Source organism: Pelodiscus sinensis, unplaced genomic scaffold, assembly GCF_049634645.1.
Source record: "Pelodiscus sinensis isolate JC-2024 unplaced genomic scaffold, ASM4963464v1 ctg127, whole genome shotgun sequence".
Classification (NCBI taxonomy): Eukaryota; Metazoa; Chordata; order Testudines; family Trionychidae; genus Pelodiscus; species Pelodiscus sinensis.
Genome location: NW_027466027.1, coordinates 69,364 through 88,958, shown reverse-complemented (window position 1 = coordinate 88,958; position 19,595 = coordinate 69,364). Strand labels below are relative to the sequence as shown.

General features: G+C 71.8%; 2 protein-coding genes across 4 annotated transcripts; one reads left to right on the top strand and one right to left on the bottom strand.

Moving 5' to 3' along the window:
- Positions 1-493: 493 nt before the first annotated feature.
- Positions 494-8,231, bottom strand: LOC112543646 (peptidyl-prolyl cis-trans isomerase FKBP8-like). The gene is made up of 8 exons (XM_075918395.1): positions 7,585-8,231; positions 6,294-6,463; positions 3,545-3,633; positions 3,176-3,393; positions 2,905-3,110; positions 2,519-2,596; positions 1,722-2,040; positions 494-522 (listed from the first exon to the last, which is right to left on the bottom strand). Exons 1-8 carry the CDS (start codon positions 7,967-7,969, stop codon positions 494-496), a joined length of 1,494 nt encoding a protein of 497 aa, XP_075774510.1. The 5' UTR covers positions 7,970-8,231.
- Positions 8,232-10,370: 2,139 nt separating this feature from the next.
- ELL3 (elongation factor for RNA polymerase II 3) lies at positions 10,371-19,449 on the top strand. 3 transcript variants are annotated; one of them, XM_075918383.1, is made up of 12 exons: positions 10,375-10,561; positions 11,539-11,580; positions 13,427-13,545; positions 14,519-14,679; positions 16,715-16,929; positions 16,999-17,111; positions 17,239-17,329; positions 17,712-17,898; positions 18,300-18,357; positions 18,544-18,715; positions 18,791-18,835; positions 18,910-19,162. In XM_075918383.1, exons 1-12 carry the CDS (start codon positions 10,433-10,435, stop codon positions 19,015-19,017), a joined length of 1,440 nt encoding a protein of 479 aa, XP_075774498.1. In that variant the 5' UTR covers positions 10,375-10,432; the 3' UTR covers positions 19,018-19,162. The 3 variants fall into 3 exon arrangements, with proteins under 3 accessions (XP_075774495.1, XP_075774498.1, XP_075774497.1); XM_075918382.1 differs by having other exon boundaries at positions 10,376-10,561; positions 17,709-17,898; XM_075918380.1 differs by lacking the exon at positions 17,712-17,898 and having other exon boundaries at positions 10,371-10,561; positions 18,910-19,449.
- The last annotated feature ends 146 nt before the right edge of the window (positions 19,450-19,595 follow it).

The following is a 19,595-nucleotide window of genomic DNA, read 5'->3' as shown; positions in this document are numbered from 1 at the left end:
GCTGGGTGCCGGGGGGTGAGGCCCAGGGCCGGGGAGGGGGAGGCCGAGGCCCCGGGGACAGTATCCCCCGCACAGCTGCAGGGGCAGGTTCCCGCCAGCCCGGTGCTGCTCCGTGTCTAGGGCCTGCCCGCGAGGCAGCAGCAGAGAGCAGGGTCCCAGGAGCTCTCCGGGCGCCAGCGCACGGTCCACCCAGGCCCAGCCCCCCGCGCTCACTCAGGCTGGGCGCAGCCTCCTTTATTTCCTGCCATACAGAGCCCAGTGCTCAGTCGTGTCAGCTGGACCGGCCGCAGCCGCGTCCTGTGCTGCACAACCCAGAGCTCCCCCAGGAGTAGCCAGTGGGGGGACCTATTGCTGTGGGAGTGGCTGTAAGATCCGGGTGGCCGTGGCTCGCCTCAGTTCAGTGCTGCCAGGAGGAGGGAGGTCCACCGCGCTGCCCACAGCCACTGCCACAGCAGCCACGAGCAGCTTCCAGGGGGTGACTCAGCTCCGGGCGTTAGGCGGCGGTGGGCCGCTGGGGTCCGTCTGCAAGAGGAGGAGAGAGACACCGAATGAGCTTGGCCGCGGCCTACACCCCCATTGCCACAGGCAGCCCAGCACCGCGCCATGCCCGGGCTTGCTGTGGGTAGGGGCTGTGCCAAGGAACCAGGTCAGAGGGGTCACTCTGAGGGATGGAGGCGGTTTCCAATGCTGACTGGCTCCAGGCCTGTGACTCGGGGGCAGGAACAGAGGGGTGTAGCTCAGGTCACGAGGGTCCCAGGGCTTTGCTCTCCTCAGGAAGGCAGCAGGGCAGGCCAATGAATTTCGGATTCCTCTGCCCCACAACCCGACTGCCTGCCGGGCTGCTCATGCCGGAGGATCTGGGCTGCGAGCAGTTCTCATGGCCACACGGAGCTTCTGCAGCCTGCCTGCGCAATGCCAGATGGGGCTGGGAGTGTCTGCCAGGCAGGGCCCTTGTGAGGGTGCCAGCCCCACGCTGGTCAGGGAAGGCTCCAGAGCAGCCCTGAGCCCAGCTGAGCTCAAGGGGCAGCTCAGCTCAGCTGGGGGGCATCAGAGCAGTTGGGTGGCCGGGGCCAGGCCCTGCGGCAGAGGCAGGGTGGGACAGGAGGAGCCTGCAGAGAGGACCCGAGAGGGCAGGAGAGCCCCAGTGGCGCAGGCAGGGGGCCGAAGCTGGAGCAGGCCTGTAGCTGGTACCGGGCCGGGCCTGGGCTGAAGCTGGTGGAGCAAGGAGGCCCTGGGCCCCTGCCTCTGACAAAGGCTCCCTCCCCCCCCCGCCAGTGGGGGCTGGGCTCTGCACTGCCAGTGCCTGGGGAATGCGCTGAGGCCCAGTGGCTCCTGGTGTCCACCCCCTCGCTTGGAGCCAGCAGGCGGCTGGGGCGTGCCTGCTCCTCGCTCCTGGGAATGCCAGCCGCGGGCAGGGCAGGGCCCCGGGCGGCGGGCGCGGGCAGGGCAGGGCCCCGGGCGGCAGGCGCGGGCAGGGCCGCGGGCGCGGGCAGGGCAGGGCCCCGGGCGGCGGGCGCGGGCCGGGCCCCGGGCGGCGGGCGCGGGCAGGGCCCCGGGCGGCGGGCGCGGGCAGGGCCCCGGGCGGCGGGCGCGGGCAGGGCCCCGGGCGGCGGGCGCGGGCAGGGCCCCGGGCGGCGGGCGCGGGCAGGGCCCCGGGCGGCGGGCGCGGGCAGGGCCCCGGGCGGCGGGCGCGGGCAGGGCCCCGGGCGGCGGGCGCGGGCAGGGCCGCGGGCGCGGGCAGGGCCCCGGGCCGCGGGCGCGGGCAGGGCAGGGCAGGGCGCGGGCAGGGCAGGGCCCCGGGCGGCAGGCGCGGGCAGGGCAGGGCAGGGCCCCGGGTGGCAGGCAGGGCAGGGCAGGGCCCTGGGCAGTCACGGGGAGGCAGCCCCAGTGGCCTGGTGGGCCAAACCGATGTACCCATGTGCTCTGGCCCGCTGCTGGCTGCCCCAGGGGGCCCTGGAGCTTGGCTGCGGCTGTGGGGGCAGGGCGCTCCAGCTGCCCTTTCTGGCGCTTCGCTAGCTTGGAGAGCTCGGCGTGAATCGCCTGCAAGAGAGGAGAGCAGCCCTTATGGGGGGAGGCGGGAGAGCAGCCCTTATGGGGGGAGGCGGGAGAGCAGCCCTTATGGGGGGAGGCGGGAGAGCAGCCCTTATGGGGGGAGGGGGGAGAGCAGCCCTTATGGGGGGGAGGCGGGAGAGCAGCCCTTATGGGGGGGAGGGGGGAGAGCAGCCCTTATGGGGGGGAGGGGGGAGAGCAGCCCTTCCCCCCCAGCAGGGCCCCAGAGCAGGGACAGGGCCTCTCCCGGTTACATGGCAGCAGCAGAGCAGGGCGTCTGCGGGGCCTTCGCTCCCATTCTGCACTGACCCCTGGGGGCCAAGGCTGGGGGCCTTTGGGATGAGCGGGACATTGGCTGCCCCAGTGCAGGGCTGAGATCTCCCCCAGGAGCCGGGGCTCCTCGCTGCCCACCTGGCCTGTGAGAGTGGGTCAGTCGGGAGCCAGCCCCTGGGCCCGGCTCTGCGCTTACCTTAGCGCTCGGCTCTAGCTGGAGGGCTCTCTTCAGGGTGCTCATGGCCTCCTGGTCCTCCCCTCGCTCGGACAGCAGCTGGGCGGGGAGAGGCTCGTCAGGCGGGGTGGGCAGTGGGCACAGGACGCAGTGAAAGGGGACAGGACCCACCGAGGCAGAGCCGCTTGGCTGCTAGCTCCTAGCACGTCCTCCCACCCCTGCATGTGTCTCCCCGCCTGGCCTGGCTTCCGCCTGCCGGCCCCTTGCTGTGAGGGGTTGTGAGCCCTGGGGAGCTGCCAGCCCCCCCACGAGCCTGCCTGGCTGTGCACGGGGAGGAGGTGCCTGCGTTCGGTGGCGGGGAGGTCCCGTGTTCCTGGCTGGGCCAGGCCGGGCGGCACTGGCGGTACCTTGCCCTTCCTGTACAGAGCCTTCACGCTGTCAGGGTCCCTGTGCAGCGCTGCCTCGCAGGACGCCAGAGCCTCCTCAAAGAGCTGCAGCTTCAGCTGGGCCGCCGCACAGTTGTTGAGACACTTCACCTGCTGCTCTCGCAGCTCCTCTTCCTCCTCCGGCCGCGGGGGGCTGAAAGGAGCCCGGGAGCAGGGGGTCAGGGCCGCTGGGGAGCGCAGGCGCTGTCAGGGAAAGGCAGCCCGGCCGGCCTGCGTCCGCCTCTTGCCTTACCTGCCCCAGGGGGGTCCAGGAGGCCCAGGGCCAGCCGGTAGGACCCCAGGGCGCGCTGGTACTCCTCCCGCTCAAAGTGGAAGTTCCCCCGCTCCCTCTTCTGATTGCTGAGGCTGATGCGCACGGGGGCCGGCAGGAGCCCCAGGCAGGGGCCGTCCCGGATCTGCAGCAGGGTCACCTCGTAGAGTAATGAGGCACCCGAGGGGATATCGGGGTCCCTGGAAGAGGAACTGAGATTTTTGCCTTTCCCGGGCTCCGGGGCTTCTGGAAGCCCAGACACAGAGTGGGGCAGATAGCTGGGGTGGCTGGGCCTGGGGGTCAGGCCCCTCCAGGCAGCCAGCCCCAGGACCAGCGAGCAGCCCAGCCTACCTGCCCAGGTGCCCGTAGGCGTACAGGAAGCTGCTGAGCAGGAAGGACACCTCTCCCAGCTGCATGGCCTGGACCCCGAGCTCCAGGGCCTGTCGAGAGGGACAGAGCAGGGGTTTAGTCCTGCCCGGAGACCTCCCTGGCCCAGAGGCTGTGAGCCGGGGCAGCTGCAGAGACGAGAAAGCTCTGCAGGGAAAGCCACGTACAGGCCTCCGAGTGCCACCACTGGCCGGCCGGTGTGCGCTAGGGAGGGCCCCGGGCCTGCTCTCCCTGGGGCTGCTCCCCCCAAGTGGGGGGAGGAATCTGCCCCATGCTTGGGGCCACGTGTGAGGGGTAGCAAAGGGTCATAGAATCATAGGACTGGAAGGGCCCTCGAGAGGTCATCGAGTCCAGCCCCCTGCCCTCAAGGCAGGACCAAGCTCCGTCTACACCATCCCTGACAGATGTCTATCTAACCTGTTCTTAAATATCTCCAGAGAGGGAGATTCCACCACCTCCCTTGGCAATTTATTCCAATATTTGACCACCCTGACAGTTAGGAATTTTTTCCTAATGTCCAATCTAAACCTCCCCTGCTGCACTTTAAGCCCATTACTCCTTGTCCTGTCCTCAGAAACCAAGAGGAACAAATTTTCTCCTTCCTCCTTGTGACACCCTTTTAGATATTTGAAAACCGCTATCATGTCCCCCCTTAATCTTCTTTTTTCCAAACTAAACAAGCCCAGTTCATGAAGCCTGGCTTCATAGGTCATGTTCTCTAGACCTTTAATCATTCTTGTCGCTCTTCTCTGTACCCTTTCCAATTTCTCCACATCTTTCTTGAAATGTGGCGCCCAGAACTGGACACAGTACTCCAGCTGAGTCCTAATTAGTGCAGAGTAGAGCGGCAGAATGACTTCACGAGTTTTGCTTACAACACACCTGTTGATACAACCTAGAATCATATTTGCTTTTTTTGCAACAGCATCACACTGTTGACTCATATTCAACTTGTGGTCCACTATGACCCCTAGATCCCTTTCCGCCATGCTCCTTCCTAGACAGTCGCTTCCCATCTTGTATGTATGGAACTGATTGTTCCTTCCTAAGTGGAGCACTTTGCATTTCTCTCTATTAAACCTCATCCTGTTTACCTCTGACCATTTCTCTAACTTGCTAAGGTCATTTTGAATTATGTCCCTATCCTCCAAAGAAGTCGCAACCCCACCCAGTTTGGTATCATCTGCAAACTTAATAAGCGTACTCTCTATCCCAATATCTACATCATTGATGAAGATATTGAACAGTACGGGTCCCAAAACAGACCCTTGAGGAACTCCACTTGTTATCCCTTTCCAGCAGGATTTAGCACCGTTAACAACAACTCTCTGACTACGGTTATCCAGCCAATTATCCAGCCAACTGCAGCCGCGCTGCTGGCCCTGCACTGACCCGACCCGGCCCGGGCTGGGCTGGAGGGGAGGATGGGGGCAGCGCCGTCTCTCCCAGCCGGCCCGCCCTACGGCGCCTCGAGGCACTCAGGGCAGGGCTTGGGGAGACTGGGGCCTGGCACGGGGCGGGTCCCCGAGGCTGGGGACAGGCCGGAGGGGAGAGGGAGCAGCGGCAGCCGGCCCTCAGCGCTTACAGGACAAGTGGGGAGACAACCTGGGCCTAGAGCAGCGGTAAGAGCGGCCAGCCCGCCAGCCCCGCGTCCTGGCTGCCCACAGCGGCCAGCGCCAGGCCCCAGAGGGAGGCAGCAGAGCAGGGAACCATGGAGCGACCCCTCCATCCCTACACACACCAGCCTGGCCCACAGCCCTGGACAGACCCAAACGGTGGCAGGGGCCCAGGGCGTTACCAGGCCTGGGGGCAGATGGGCCGGCCCTCCCATTGCTCTGGCAGGGATCACATGCATGGCTCCACAGACGACAGACCCTTCGCACACCTGCCCCGGGGCTGGCGGTAGGAAGTGAGAGGCAACCCAACGCGCACGTCCCCTCTGGGAATCCCAGAACAGCGCATCGCTCCGTGGGGGGGGGCGCCACTCCGTGCGGGGGGCGGCGTGCTGCTCTGTGGGGGGGTGGCGTGCCGCTCTGTGGGGGGCCGGCGCGCCGCTCCGTGGGGGGGGGCGCCGCTCCGTGGGGGGGGGCGGCATGCCGCTCTGTGGGGGGGGGGCGGCGTGCTGCTCTGTGGGGGGCCGGCGCGCCGCTCCGTGGGGGGGGTGGCGCGCCGCTCCGTGGGGGGGGTGGCGCGCCGCTCCGTGGGGGGGGGCGGCGTGCTGCTCTGTGGGGGGGGGGGCGCCGCTCCGTGGGGGGGGGCGGCATGCCGCTCTGTGGGGGTGGGGCGGCTCTGCTTGGGTCCCTGCTCAGCCAGCTTTGCAAGGACAGGGCCTTGGTGGGCCTGCAAGCCACTGGGTGAGGCTGGCTCCTGTGCAAGCCCCCAGCTGACTCGCTCCCCCCGGCCTGGCGGAGTGACCCTTTGGAGGTTTACCAGGGCTCTGGAGCCAGCCCGCCCCGCACCCCCGGGCCCTGCACTCCTCAGGGAATGGCCAGTCGGAGCTGAGACTCCAACCCTCCGGTCCCTCATGGCTCCCGTTGGCAGGCTGGTGCTGGGCCCTGGCCGAGGGCTGAGCCCAGGAGCTGGGTTCTTTGCCCGGCTGGGTGAGGGGCCGGTGCGGCCTGGCAGAGCTCTGGGGGGTGGGCTCAGGAGAACTTGGTCGAATGCCAACCCCCGGCCTTAGGTGGCTCTGGCCACGGGGCCCGGGAGACCAGACCTGGATGACGTCGCCCTGCCCCAGGTGGAAAGTCAGCTTCGGGTCCTTCTCCACCAGGCTGCTGTCCTCCAGGACCCCCAGCAGCTTCACCGTCACCTCCTGGCCCAGCTGGGGCCTGCTGGCCTCTCCTCGGCCTTCTCTCACCTGCCACTTCCTCAGGAGCCTGTCCTCTGGGGAGCACGGGGAGCACGGGGTCAGCCCCGGGACCAGCTGGCGTTGGCTGCAGCGGGTGTGGGACTCACTGGGCCCTGTTCTCCCCTCTCCAGCCAGGTGCACGCCTCCCCCTCCCTGGGCCCGCTGTATTGCCAGCGCTGGCCAGCAAGGGGCGATCTCATGGAGGTGGCTGCATTTCCCTAAGGGAGCGGCATTGCTCAGGTCCTTCGGGACTGGGGACATGGGGGGTGCAGGAGTCAGGGCAGGGACTTGGGGGGCTCAGGGCAGGGGTGCAGGAGTCAGGGTTGGGGGGTGAGGAGGGACTCAGGGCAAGGAGTGGGAGGTGGCTGAGTCAGGGCAGGAGGGTGGGGTCAGTCCAGGGTGGTGGGGGCTGCACTGTGCAGCTGTCTAAGGCTTTCGGGGACCCCTCCCTGGGGCTGCTGTGTGGCTCTGAGGCTGCTGGCTCGCTCGCTGCCCCCTGTGGTCACTCTGGAGCATTACCGTCCCTGCTGCCACAGCCCTCCCATTCCCCGATGAGAAGCAAGCCCCTCGTCCTGCTGGTACGTGGGGAGAAGGGGAATTTGCCACGTTTGGTGGCCCTAGAGCCTACGGCTTAGGAGGGATTCTCGGACAGACTCACAGCTGGACGGACAGACACACGGTAGCTGTGGCAGTAGCACTGAGATCAGGAGCAAGGGCCCCTGCCCAGTCTGCTGACACCAGGCAGGGAGAGGGGAAGTGCCTTGCCTCAGGCCATCTAGCGGCTCCTGGAGCCCAGCGGCCCTGAGTCCCTGCCAGCCCCGTGCCCTGCCCACTGCCCCATACTGCTCTACACGCACATGTCAGCTGCTGGAATTCCAGCCTCAGCCCCTCTGCCCAGCACCTGCTCGGTGGCTCCGAAGGGACGAAAACGCCCAGCGCAAAGCTCGTGTGCCCCGGCCCCAGTCTGCTCAGCCACGCGGCACCGCCAGGCCCAGGACCCCGCCTGCTCTACAATCCAGCTCCAGCAGGAACCGTGGCAGGGGCTCCCCCGCGCTCTGCCTTGCTCTGGGGGGCAGCAGGTGGGGCTGCCCCAGCAACGGCTCTGGGCTCTCGTTTCCCAGCCACCCTTTCCTGCCCCCTTGTCCTGGTGACTCACCTGTGACATCTGCCCAGCCCGCAGCCGTGAACAGCTCCTGAAAGCCGCCCTGCTTCGGCCCCAGCACCTGCGCCAGCCCCTGGTAGAACTGCCGCTCCTCCTCCTGGGCCAGGGGGGCCTCAATCGTAGTGGGAGGCAGGAGGAACCTGACCGCCCTCCGCAGCCCAGGGCTCCCCTCCAGCTCCCGGCCCTCGCGGGGTGTCTCCGCTTCCCCCTGCGCACCCGGGGACACCTCCCGAGGGCCCTGAGGCTGAGGGCTCTGCCCTGCTCCCACCATCCCTGTGCGGAGGCCAGCCCCACCCGGGCTCAGGGCTCTGGGGGGAGCGAGCAGGCGGCTGCCCAGCCTGCCAGTAATTCCACGATGCCCCGGCCAGGCTATTAGCATAAGCTCCCGGCACCTAGGCCGGGCTAAGCCTCAGCTCTGCCTCCGCCTCCGCCGGCCAGCCCGGCCCGGTGCTGGGACCCTGCGCTGGGGCAGCCGGATCAGGCCCCCCCCCCGGGTCCCAGCCGGCTGCAGTAAGGCGATTAGGGGATTTGGCCAGGAATAGCCAGATGCCCCGCCCCCAGCTCCCCGCTGACCCCTTCACCTGCCGGCCCGGCCCCGCCCGCCGGCTCTCGCCCCGCCCCCTGCTCCTGGCCCCGCCCCCAGCTCCCCGCTGCCCCCTTCACCTGCCGGCCCGGCCCCACCCGCCGGCTCTCGCCCCGCCCCCTGCTCCTGGCCCCGCCCCCAGCTCCCCGCTGCCCCCTTCACCTGCCGGCCCGGCCCCGCCCGCCGGCTCTCGCCCCGCCCCCTGCTCCTGGCCCCGCCCCCAGCTCCCCGCTGCCCCCTTCACCTGACGGCCCGGCCCCGCCCGCCGGCTCTCGCCCCGCCCCCTGCTCCTGGCCCCGCCCCCAGCTCCCCGCTGCCCCCTTCACCTGCCGGCCCGGCCCCGCCCGCCGGCTCTCGCCCCGCCCCCTGCTCCTGGCCCCGCCCCCAGCTCCCCGCTGCCCCCTTCACCTGCCGGCCCGGCCCCGCCCGCCGGCTCTCGCCCCGCCCCCTGCTCCTGGCCCCGCCCCCAGCTCCCCGCTGCCCCCTTCACCTGCCGGCCCGGCCCGGCCCCGCCCGCCGGCTCTCGCCCCGCCCCCTGCTCCTGGCCCCGCCCCCAGCTCCCCGCTGCCCCCTTCACCTGCCGGCCCGGCCCCGCCCGCCGGCTCTCGCCCCGCCCCCTGCTCCTGGCCCCGCCCCCAGCTCTCCGCTGCCCCCTTCACCTGCCGGCCCGGCCCCGCCCGCCGGCTCTCGCCCCGCCCCCTGCTCCTGGCCCCGCCCCCAGCTCCCCGCTGCCCCCTTCACCTGCCGGCCCGGCCCCGCCCGCCGGCTCTCGCCCCGCCCCCTGCTCCTGGCCCCGCCCCCAGCTCTCCGCTGCCCCCTTCACCTGCCGGCCCGGCCCCGCCCGCCGGCTGTCGCCCCGCCCCCTGCTCCTGGCCCCGCCCCCAGCTCTCCGCTGCTCCCTTCACCTGCCGGCCCGGCCCCGCCCGCCGGCTCTCGCCCCGCCCCCTGCTCCTGGCCCCGCCCCCAGCTCCCCGCTGCCCCCTTCACCTGCCGGCCCGGCCCCGCCCGCCGGCTCTCGCCCCGCCCCCTGCTCCTGGCCCCGCCCCCAGCTCCCCGCTGCCCCCTTCACCTGCCGGCCCGGCCCGGCCCCGCCCGCCGGCTCTCGCCCCGCCCCCTGCTCCTGGCCCCGCCCCCAGCTCCCCGCTGCCCCCTTCACCTGCCGGCCCGGCCCCGCCCGCCGGCTCTCGCCCCGCCCCCTGCTCCTGGCCCCGCCCCCAGCTCCCCGCTGCCCCCTTCACCTGCCGGCCCGGCCCCGCCCGCCGGCTCTCGCCCCGCCCCCTGCTCCTGGCCCCGCCCCCAGCTCCCCGCTGCCCCCTTCACCTGCCGGCCCGGCCCCGCCCGCCGGCTCTCGCCCCGCCCCCTGCTCCTGGCCCCGCCCCCAGCTCCCCGCTGCCCCCTTCACCTGCCGGCCCGGCCCGGCCCCGCCCGCCGGCTCTCGCCCCGCCCCCTGCTCCTGGCCCCGCCCCCAGCTCCCCGCTGCCCCCTTCACCTGCCGGCCCGGCCCCGCCCGCCGGCTCTCGCCCCGCCCCCTGCTCCTGGCCCCGCCCCCAGCTCTCCGCTGCCCCCTTCACCTGCCGGCCCGGCCCCGCCCGCCGGCTCTCGCCCCGCCCCCTGCTCCTGGCCCCGCCCCCAGCTCCCCGCTGCCCCCTTCACCTGCCGGCCCGGCCCCGCCCGCCGGCTCTCGCCCCGCCCCCTGCTCCTGGCCCCGCCCCCAGCTCTCCGCTGCCCCCTTCACCTGCCGGCCCGGCCCCGCCCGCCGGCTGTCGCCCCGCCCCCTGCTCCTGGCCCCGCCCCCAGCTCTCCGCTGCTCCCTTCACCTGCCGGCCCGGCCCCGCCCGCCGGCTCTCGCCCCGCCCCCTGCTCCTGGCCCCGCCCCCAGCTCCCCGCTGCCCCCTTCACCTGCCGGCCCGGCCCCGCCCGCCGGCTCTCGCCCCGCCCCCTGCTCCTGGCCCCGCCCCCAGCTCCCCGCTGCCCCCTTCACCTGCCGGCCCGGCCCCGCCCGCCGGCTCTCGCCCCGCCCCCTGCTCCTGGCCCCGCCCCCAGCTCTCCGCTGCCCCCTTCACCTGCCGGCCCGGCCCCGCCCGCCGGCTGTCGCCCCGCCCCCTGCTCCTGGCCCCGCCCCCAGCTCCCCGCTGCCCCCTTCACCTGCCGGCCCGGCCCCGCCCGCCGGCTCTCGCCCCGCCCCCTGCTCCTGGCCCCGCCCCCAGCTCTCCGCTGCCCCCTTCACCTGCCGGCCCGGCCCCGCCCGCACTCCGAGCCATGCCGCGGCCGCAGCTGTGCGGGCGGCTCCGGTACCGGGGCGGCTCCCGCGGGCCCCGCCTCAGTCTCCTGCACCTGAAACTCACCGACCCGGCGCTGCGGGCGCTGCGGACCTGTCAGCGGCTGCAGGTGGGGCCGGGACCGGGTCAGCGCTCTCCTCCCTCCCCCCCCCGGGCCGGGTCAGCGCTCTCCTCCCTCCCCCCCCCGGGCCGGGACCGGGTCAGCGCTCTCCCCCCCCCCGGGCCGGGACCGGGTCAGCGCTCTCCTCCCTCCCCCCCCCGGGCCGGGACCGGGTCAGCGCTCTCCCCCCCCCCCCCCCCGGGCCGGGACCGGGTCAGCGCTCTCCCCCCCCCCCCCCCCGGGCCGGGACCGGGTCAGCGCTCTCCCCCCCCCCCCCCGGGCCGGGACCGGGTCAGCGCTCTCCCCCCCCCCCGGGCCGGGACCGGGTCAGCACTCTCCCCCCCCCCGGGCCGGGACCGGGTCAGCGCTCTCCTCCCTCCCCCCCCCGGGCCGGGACCGGGTCAGCGCTCTCCTCCCTCCCCCCCCCGGGCCGGGTCAGCGCTCTCCTCCCTCCCCCCCCCGGGCCGGGACCGGGTCAGCGCTCTCCCCCCCCCCCCCCCGGGCCGGGACCGGGTCAGCGCTCTCCCCCCCCCCGGGCCGGGACCGGGTCAGCGCTCTCCTCCCTCCCCCCCCCCGGGCCGGGTCAGCGCTCTCCTCCCTCCCCCCCCCGGGCCGGGACCGGGTCAGCGCTCTCCCCCCCCCCCCGGGCCGGGACCGGGTCAGCGCTCTCCCCCCCCCCCCCGGGCCGGGACCGGGTCAGCACTCTCCCCCCCCCCCGGGCCGGGACCGGGTCAGCGCTCCCCCCCCATAGCACTGGCCGCAGCCGGGGGGGTTTTGCCGGAGGGGCACTAGAACTGGACGGGACCAGGCGCCGCCGTCCCGGCTACGGGAGTCCGCCACAGCCGCTCTCAGGTGCTGCCCCTCAGCCTGGTCTCCCCGGGCAGCCCCCGGCCCCCAGCCGGGCTATGGGAGTTTGCTGGGACAGAGCCGGTCTGGACCCGGCGGGGGGGGGGGCAGCTTCTCACTGCACCTCTGTCTGTTTGCAGGGCTCAGCCCAGCCTGTCGTTGCCTTCCAGGGGAGCCAGGGGGTAAGTGGGGGGCCCTTGGGGGTGAGGATGGGGCCCGGTGCCAGCCCCTGTGGCTTTCCACTGCCCCTTCTGCAGCCTGGCTCGGTCCCGCTCCGGCCCCTTGGGCTGGGCGTGAGCCAGGGCAGCTGGGCGCCAGGGCCTTGCTGGTGGACGCTGCTGGGCAGGTGGGCGCGCGCTCCATGGGCCCCGGCCTTGGCAGGCCAGGCTGGTCCCTGGCCCCTGCCGTGGAGCCTCGGGCTGCCCCTGCAGGACCACAGGCCGGGGGCCTGCAAGGGTCTGGGCGCAGTTGTGCTGGAGAGGGGTGCACCACAGGCCTCCCCAGCCCCTCCGAGCTGGAGCTTGCAGGGCCCAGGGCTCTGCCAGGGGGGTGGGAGGGAGGGTGGGCAGATGAGGGCACTGGGAGGGTGGGAGTCAGGCTGCAGCTATAGGGGGCGGAGGGGCTTGGCAGATCTGCGCACTGCGGGGTTGGGTCAGGGTGCAGCCCTGGAGGTCGGGGGGGGGCTTGGCAGATCCGGGCACTGCGGGGGGGGGGGGGTGTCAGGGTGCAGCCCTGGAGGTCGGGGGGGGGCTTGGCAGATCTGCGCACTGCGGGGTTGGGTCAGGGTGCAGCCCTGGAGGTCGGGGGGGGGGGGGGCTTGGCAGATCCGGGCACTGCGGGGGGGGGTGTCAGGGTGCAGCCCTGGAGGTCGGGGGGGGGGGGCTTGGCAGATCCGGGCACTGCGGGGGGGGGGTGTCAGGGTGCAGCCCTGGAGGTCGGGGGGGGGCTTGGCAGATCCGGGCACTGCGGGGGGGGGGTGTCAGGGTGCAGCCCTGGAGGTCGGGGGGGGGGGGCTTGGCAGATCCGGGCACTGTGGGGGGGGGTGTCAGGGTGCAGCCCTGGAGGTCGGGGGGGGCTTGGCAGATCCGGGCACTGCGGGGTTGGGTCAGGGTGCAGCCCTGGAGGTGGGGGGGGCTTGGCAGATCCGGGCACTGCGGGGTTGGGTCAGGGTGCAGCCCTGGAGGTGGGGGGGGGCTTGGCAGATCCGGGCACTGTGGGGGGGTGTCAGGGTGCAGCCCTGGAGGTGGGGGGGGCTTGGCAGATCCGGGCACTGCAGGGTTGGGTCAGGGTGCAGCCCTAGAGGTCGGGGGGTGCCGCAGCTTGGGGCGCTGCAGGCTCTGGCCTGGCCGAGTCTCTCCCCTGCTGTTTTCTGGGGGCTCTGGGGTCGGGGATTTGCTTCCTTCCCTCTGGCTCCAGGGCGCAGCACCTCAGCTGTGTCCTTGCTAACTAGCTCTGCAGGGGATTCCTGGGGAAGCTGCTACCGCAGCTCACAGGAGGGTCCCTCCGGCCTCGCTGAGCAAACACAGTAACAGCCCCCGGTGTGGCCGGGCGGGCAGGGTGGGGCTGCCAGCTCTGCCTGGCCAGCTGGGATGAGCACAAGGAGAGCTGGCCCCACCAGGCTGGGATGCCTGCCCATGTACCCCCCAAAGGTGGGGGCTGGGGGCACGCCTGCCTCGTAACTCCCCACCTGAGCTGGGGCACAGAGCCCCTGCTTGGCCAGTATCTCCTGCCCGGGACACCAGACCCACCTCTTCTGATCCTCCCCTTGCTATGCCTCCGCTCAGCCCCCCACCCCCCGGCTGGATCTGTCCCAGCGCCGCAGGGGTTAACGCTCTGCCCGTGAGCTGCCCCGGAGAGCTGCTGCTAAAAGCAGCCTGCAGCCCCTGGGAAGTGCTGTGCCAATTAGATGGGGCACTGCTGGGACCCTTTGTGTGTAAACATGGGGTCTGGGGAGCCCCCAGTCTCCCTGCCTGGGGAGCCCGGCGTGTGTGCGGCAGGGCGGCGCCCAAGCCCTGGCTCTCTCCACAGTACATCAAGATCCCCGGCAGCCCTGGGACGGGCGCTCGCCTCTTCACCTTCTACCTGTCCCGCTACAGCAAGGACAAGCCCCAGGCCAGCTTCGACTGTGTGCGGCAGTACGTCTCCAGGTGAGCGAGGCCCTGGGGCGGGGCTGAGGGCTTGTGGGGACCTGCCCTGGCCAGGCAGCTCCAGGGGGCAGGTAGGGGGCAGGCTGTCTCATGATGTACCTGCCTGGCCGTGCTGTCTGGGGCCGGTTGTGTGTGGAGCTGCAGCCCCTGCCAGGGACGGGATGTTGTCCTCTGGACAGCGTGGGAGGCGGCAGTGTCCGTGCTGCCCGGGGCTCTCGCTCGGGGAGCCCCAAGCCAGCCCGGGGCCCTATGGGCCTACTGCCAGCCTCCCCTCCAGATCCTGCCACGGAGACAGGGAGGGAGGCAGCAGGGCCCACACGCCCCCGACTCCCCTTCCTTCCCAGCCCCTTGGAGCCAGCGCTGGGTCTCGCCTTCCCGGGGAGCCGTGCAGTGTCACCGCTCCTTTAGGCTGCAGCTCCGGCCCAGTGGCTCAGCGAGGCCCCTCGCGTGGTGCTGGGCAGCCGGGGCGACGGCCGCTGGCAGACAGCACAGGCCTTGGGTAGCCCAGCGCCGTCTGTCCTGCTCCACCAGGAGCCCGCGGCCCTGGCCTTAGTTTGTCCCTCAGCCCGCCGTGCCCCTGCAGGCCTTTCCCAGCTGGGCAAACCGGCATGGCTTGCAGCCGAGGGGGCCATCTGTGGCCCTTAGTTCTGGTGACTGGATTTGCCGTTGTCTTCATGGACTCCCTGTTGACAGGGGGGCACCTTTCATACCCATGCCAAAGCCTTTCCCACCCCCTTGTCAACAACACAGCATCTAAGGGAAACTGAGGCACGCAGGCCCATCATACCAAGCGCCGCCCCAGAGTTGCTGTGGGGAGCGGCTGTGTTGGGCAGGGTCTGGGGGTGAGACAAGGCAAAAGCCCTTGGCTGCCCTGCTGGGTGATGGTGAGCGCCAGGGCCCCGTGGGTGGTATGGGGCTCCCTCCCTAGCAGGCTGCTCGGGGCCTGGCCAGTGACACAGGCTCCGTGCCCCAGGCTGGGGCGGAAGCAGCTGGACTGTGTGGGCAGCATCCAGGAGAAAATCACGGTCTGCGCCACAGACGGCTCGTGCCAGCTGACGCAGGAGCGCGTGTCCCAGGCGGAGGCGGCGTGGAGCAGAGCTGCCAGCGAGATCAAGCCGGAAGCCCCGGGCCATGGTGAGGCCGGATCCCGCAGATTCAGGGTGCGGCTCATGAGGGGTGCTGACCTGGAGGAGTGGGGGCACCCAGAGAGCAGAGCAGCCCCTCCCTCTCTGCAAAGGCCCCAAGGCAGTGGGTGGCCTGAGTGCTGGCAGCTGGCCCGGGGCGGCACCCAGAGCCCACCTCCCCCAGCGCTCTGCCCTGGTCTGCTGGGGGGGGGGGAACTGGGGTGCGGGCTCGGAGACAGTTTGGATGGAGACAGGCTCTGGGGGGGAGGTGGGTGCTGGAGGGGAGGCGGGTACGGGGGGGAGGGGGAGGGCTCTAGGAGGGACCGTGGGGGTGAGAGGGGTCTGGGGTGCAGGCTCTGCCGCGGGGGTGGCAGGACCCCTGGGAACGGCGGCAGGCGGGCGGGGCCGGGGAGGCGGGCACGAGGGGGGAGGCCTTGGGGGAGGGCTCTAGGAGGGACTGTGGGGGTAAGAGGGGAGGGAGGGCTCTGGGAGGGGAGGCGGGTATGGGGGAGAGGGGGAGGGCTCTAGGAGGGACCGTGGGGGTGAGGGGGGAGGGAGGCGGGTACGGGGGGGAGGGGGAGGGCTCTAGGAGGGACCGTGGGGGTGAGAGGAGAGGGAGGCGGGTACGGGGGGGAGGGGGAGGGCTCTAGGAGGGACCGTGGGGGTGAGAGGGGAGGGAGGGCTCTGGGAGGGGAGGCGGGTACGGGGGAGAGGGGGAGGGCTCTAGGAGGGACCGTGGGGGTGAGAGGGGAGGGAGGCGGGTACGGGGGGAGGGCTCTAGGAGGGAATGTGAGGGTGAGAGGGGAGGGGGGAGGGGGAGGGAATGTGGGGGCGAGAGGGGAGGGAGGGCTCTGGGAGGGGAGGCGGGTACGGGGGAGAGGGGGAGGGCTTTAGGAGGGACCGTGGGGGTGAGAGGAGAGGGAGGCGGGTACGGGGGAGAGGGGGAGGGCTCTAGGAGGGAACGTGGGGGCAAGAGGGGAGGGAGGGCGGGTACGGGGGGAGGGCTCTAGGAGGGACCGTGGGGGCGAGAGGGGAGGGAGGCGGGTACGGGGGGGAGGGCTCTAGGAGGGAACGTGGGGCGAGAGGGGAGGGAGGGTGGGTACGGGGGGGGGAGGGCTCTAGGAGGGACCGTGGGGGCGAGAGGGGAGGGAGGCGGGTACGGGGGGGAGGGCTCTAGGAGGGACCGTGGGGGCGAGAGGGGAGGGAGGCGGGTACGGGGGGGAGGGCTCTAGGAGGGAACGTGGGGGCGAGAGGGGAGGGAGGGTGGGTACGGGGGGGAGGGCTCTAGGAGGGACCGTGGGGGCGAGAGGGGAGGGAGGCGGGTACGGGGGGGAGGGCTCTAGGAGGGAACGTGGGGGCGAGAGGGGAGGGAGGCGGGTACGGGGGGGAGGGCTCTAGGAGGGAACGTGGGGGCGAGAGGGGAGGGAGGGCGGGTACGGGGGGGAGGGCTCTAGGAGGGAACGTGGGGGCGAGAGGGGAGGGAGGGTGGGTACGGGGGGAGGGCTCTAGGAGGGAACGTGGGGGCGAGAGGGGAGGGAGGGTGGGTACGGGGGGAGGGCTCTAGGAGGGACCGTGGGGGCGAGAGGGGAGGGAGGCGGGTACGGGGGGAGGGGGAGGGCTCTAGGAGGGACCGTGGGGGCGAGAGGGGAGGGAGGGCGGGTACGGGGGGAGGGCTCTAGGAGGGAACGTGGGGGCGAGAGGGGAGGGAGGGTGGGTACGGGGGGAGGGCTCTAGGAGGGACCATGGGGGCGAGAGGGGAGGGAGGCGGGTACGGGGGGAGGGGGAGGGCTCTAGGAGGGACCGTGGGGGCGAGAGGGGAGGGAGGGCGGGTACGGGGGGAGGGCTCTAGGAGGGAACGTGGGGGCGAGAGGGGTCTGGGGTGCAGGCTCTGCCGCGGGGGTGGCAGGACCCCTGGGAACGGTGGCAGGCGGGCGGGGGCGGGGCCGGGGAGGCCCCTCTCCAGTGCCCCGTGGGGAAGGCGAGGCAGGATCCAGCCCAGCCCCCCGGCAGGCGGGGCCGTTAGCGCCGCCCGTCTCCCTTGGCAGGTCAGCGTGTCGCCAGCCCCACGGAGCCGGGCGGAAAGGGCTCGGCGGGGAGCAGCAGCCGCCGTCCCCAGGGGCCCGAGCGCGGGGCTCTGGCCACGTGCCTGGTGCAGCTCCTGGCCCTGCGGCCCCACTGCAAACACCAGCTCCTGGAGCGGCTGGCCAGGGCGCAGGGCGGCCGGCTGGCCAGGGCGCAGCTGCTGCCTCTGCTGTCGGAGGTGAGTGGGGGGGGGGGCGTCTCCGGGCCCTGGGCTCCGCGTGGTCGTGATGGCTGCTGGTCCCTGCAGGTGGGGCAGCTGGGGCCCCGGAGGGGCAGCTACCGGCTGAAGGAGGAACTCTTCGGGCAGGTGCAGGAGGACTGGCTGGGCTACACGCCCGAGGAGCGGCAGCTGCTGCGCAGGTGAGGCCTGGGGCCGGGGGCAGGGCGTGGGGATGCAGCCAGGTGGTTCTCCCCTTGCTCCCTGCTGCCCTCCGGCCAGAGCCTTGGCCGAGGCGCCACCGAGCCCCTCTCCTCTCCCCTGCTGCAGGAGACGGGCCCGCAGAGCCGAGGCCAGGCCCTTCCTGGCGCCTCTGGAGTGCCCCTCGTGCCAGAGAGCCGGCGGGCGGCCCCTGGGCGTGGTGAGTAGCAGGGCCTGGGCCCGGGCCCACGGCCACCCCCCACCTGACCCTGCCAAGGCTGAGCATGGGCCCTGCGAGCAGACTCATTAGCCCAGGTGCAGATTTGCATAACGGCAGGCGCCCGGATTGGAAGGGGTGTTGGTGCCACTGTCCCCAAGAACTCAACACCCCCGCCACCCTCCTGCCTGCCCTGGGGCCAGGCTCGGGCTGAGAGCCACTGACCCTGCCTGGAAACAGGGTGGGAGGAAAGGCCGGCCGGCCGGCCTAGAGCAGGGGTGAGCGCCCAGGCCAGCGCTGGGGGGGAGGTGGGCCCCCGTTCTGGGCTGGGGCCTGCGTTGGGGGGCTCTGGGCACGCCCTGCAGCTGGGTTTGTCTTTCAGCAGCGCCTGGCCGTGCTGGGTGCCGCGGACGCAAGGGGGCTGAAGCAGCCCTGCCCCCTGGAGCCCCCGCCCGGCTCCCTGCAGGAGCCTGAGCTGCTGAGCTCCGAGGAGGAGCCGAGTGAAGGGGAAGGGGGTGACGAGTGGGAGGAGGCAGCTCTACGCCTGGAGCAGCACCTCTCTGCCCTGCCAGGTGAGGGGCTGCGCTGCTCCCGGCCCCCCACCCCCAGGGTTGGGGGGTGACAAGTGAGGTTCATGTCAGCCAGAGGTGGGGGGGAAGAGGCTGTGGCCCCAAAGCAGCAGCTAGAGGCCAAGGGGCAGTCTCTCACTCCATGGCCAGCAGGGGGTGCCCTGGCAGGGGGAGGGGCTCTAGTTCTCTGCCCCCTGCCCACTGGGGAGAGGGGTGACTGGCCCCTGCCTGGACAGCTCCTGTCCTGGGCTGTGTGCGGTGGGAGCGGGTCATGGCCAGCCCCAGTACCCTGCCCCACCAGGCCCCGTGTGGGGCACGTGGCTTCGCAGGCAGAGGCTGGAGCTAGAAGGGAAATTCACTGGCGAGTTTCTACCTTCATGTACCTAATGATGCTTCCACCCCAGACAGCAGCCCCCTGCCAGGCCCCCCTGCCTCCCTGGCGGAGCTCCCTGACTACTGCCGGTAAGCATGAGCTGCCACTCCTGCACAGCCCTACCCCCACTCCGACCTGGGGGTGGAACTGGAGTCCCACCAGTGGCGATGCAGCAGCCTGGCCTGAGCTCGCTGCTTGGGTGTGGGGCAGCGACCGCGCTGGCCTGGGCCCTCTGGCATGTGCCCTGCTGCTCAGTGGCTTCTCCCATGGGGTAGGACGTACAGAGCCATCTGCTCCGTGGAGCAGCAGCAGGCCTACGCCGAGGCCTTCAGTGCGGATTACGCTGAGTACCGGCGCCTCCACGCCCGGGTCGGGCACGTCAGCAGGACCTTCGTCCACCTGGGAGCCAAAATCAAAGGGCTGCCCCCTGGGTCGCCAGAGCGCAAGGTGAGGGGGCGGCGCTGGGCAGGGCAGGGGCTGCAGCCCTGGGGCCTGTGCTGAGTCTGCTGTCTTGCTCTGCAGGTGGTGGAGGAGCGAATCTTGCAGGAATACCAGCGGCTCAAGCAGGTGAGGCTGGGCGCGTGGGGGGACGGGGACGGGGCCGGGTTCCCTGGCAGGCGCTGACCTGGGCTCTCTTGCAGACCTACCCCAGCTACAGGAAGGAGAAGGACCGGTGCGAGTATCTTCACCAAAAGCTGTCCCACATCAAGGGCCTCATCCTGGACTTTGAGAAGACAGGGGCGGCCTAAGAGCCCCCAGGGCAGGGGCTCTGAGCCTGCAGCCTCCCCCAGCAGGAGCCAGGCCCTGGTGGTTCTGTCCTGGCAGGGTAGCTGCAGGACAGAGCACGGCCCAGGCCCAGGCCATCTCTACCTGCTCCCACAGAGCTCAGGGTTCTGCTCTAGGGCCAGCCTGGGCCCTTTGGGCTGCAGGGCAGGGCTCAAGGACGGGGCCGGTGGGCTCCACCAGCATGGCCCGAGTCCCTCCTGTGCTGGCCTGGCGCACAGCAGCCATGGCTGAGCTGCTGTCCTGGCCCCAGGGGCTGAGCAGGGATGCCCTGCAGGTGGGCACAGGCCTGGGCTGGGGCACCAGTGCCTAAAGCCTGCGCCTGAGGGAGGGGAGACAAGGCTGTAACTGCCCTTGGACCAGCCAGGGCCACGGCAATAAACAAGAGCTCAGCACGGTGTCCTGTGGTGCGTGGCTTGGGGGGCCCAGAACCGCCGTTCCCACCTCCAGCAGCCCCCTTACCGCCAGCTGGGAACTCCAGCCCCTGCAGGGCCAATGTCCACCCTGTGCCCCAGCTGGTGCAGCCCCACTAGGTCTCCCCTCT

Excerpts from the sequence above, each read along its gene's own strand:
- LOC112543646 (XM_075918395.1), bottom strand. The coding sequence starts at position 7,969 with ATGCTAATAGCCTGGCCGGGGCATCGTGGAATTACTGGCAGGCTGGGC. Across the intron at positions 2,597-2,904 it reads CTCTGTACAGGAAGGGCAAG|CTGCTGTCCGAGCGAGGGGA; the intron begins GTACCGCCAGTG and ends CTCCCCGCCCAG. Across the intron at positions 523-1,721 it reads CTGCCCGCGCCCGCGGCCCT|ACGGACCCCAGCGGCCCACC; the intron begins GCCCGCGCCCGC and ends CTCCTCTTGCAG.
- ELL3 (XM_075918380.1), top strand. The coding sequence starts at position 10,433 with ATGCCGCGGCCGCAGCTGTGCGGGCGGCTCCGGTACCGGGGCGGCTCC. Across the intron at positions 10,562-11,538 it reads GGACCTGTCAGCGGCTGCAG|GGCTCAGCCCAGCCTGTCGT; the intron begins GTGGGGCCGGGA and ends GTCTGTTTGCAG. Across the intron at positions 16,930-16,998 it reads TGCTGCCTCTGCTGTCGGAG|GTGGGGCAGCTGGGGCCCCG; the intron begins GTGAGTGGGGGG and ends TGGTCCCTGCAG.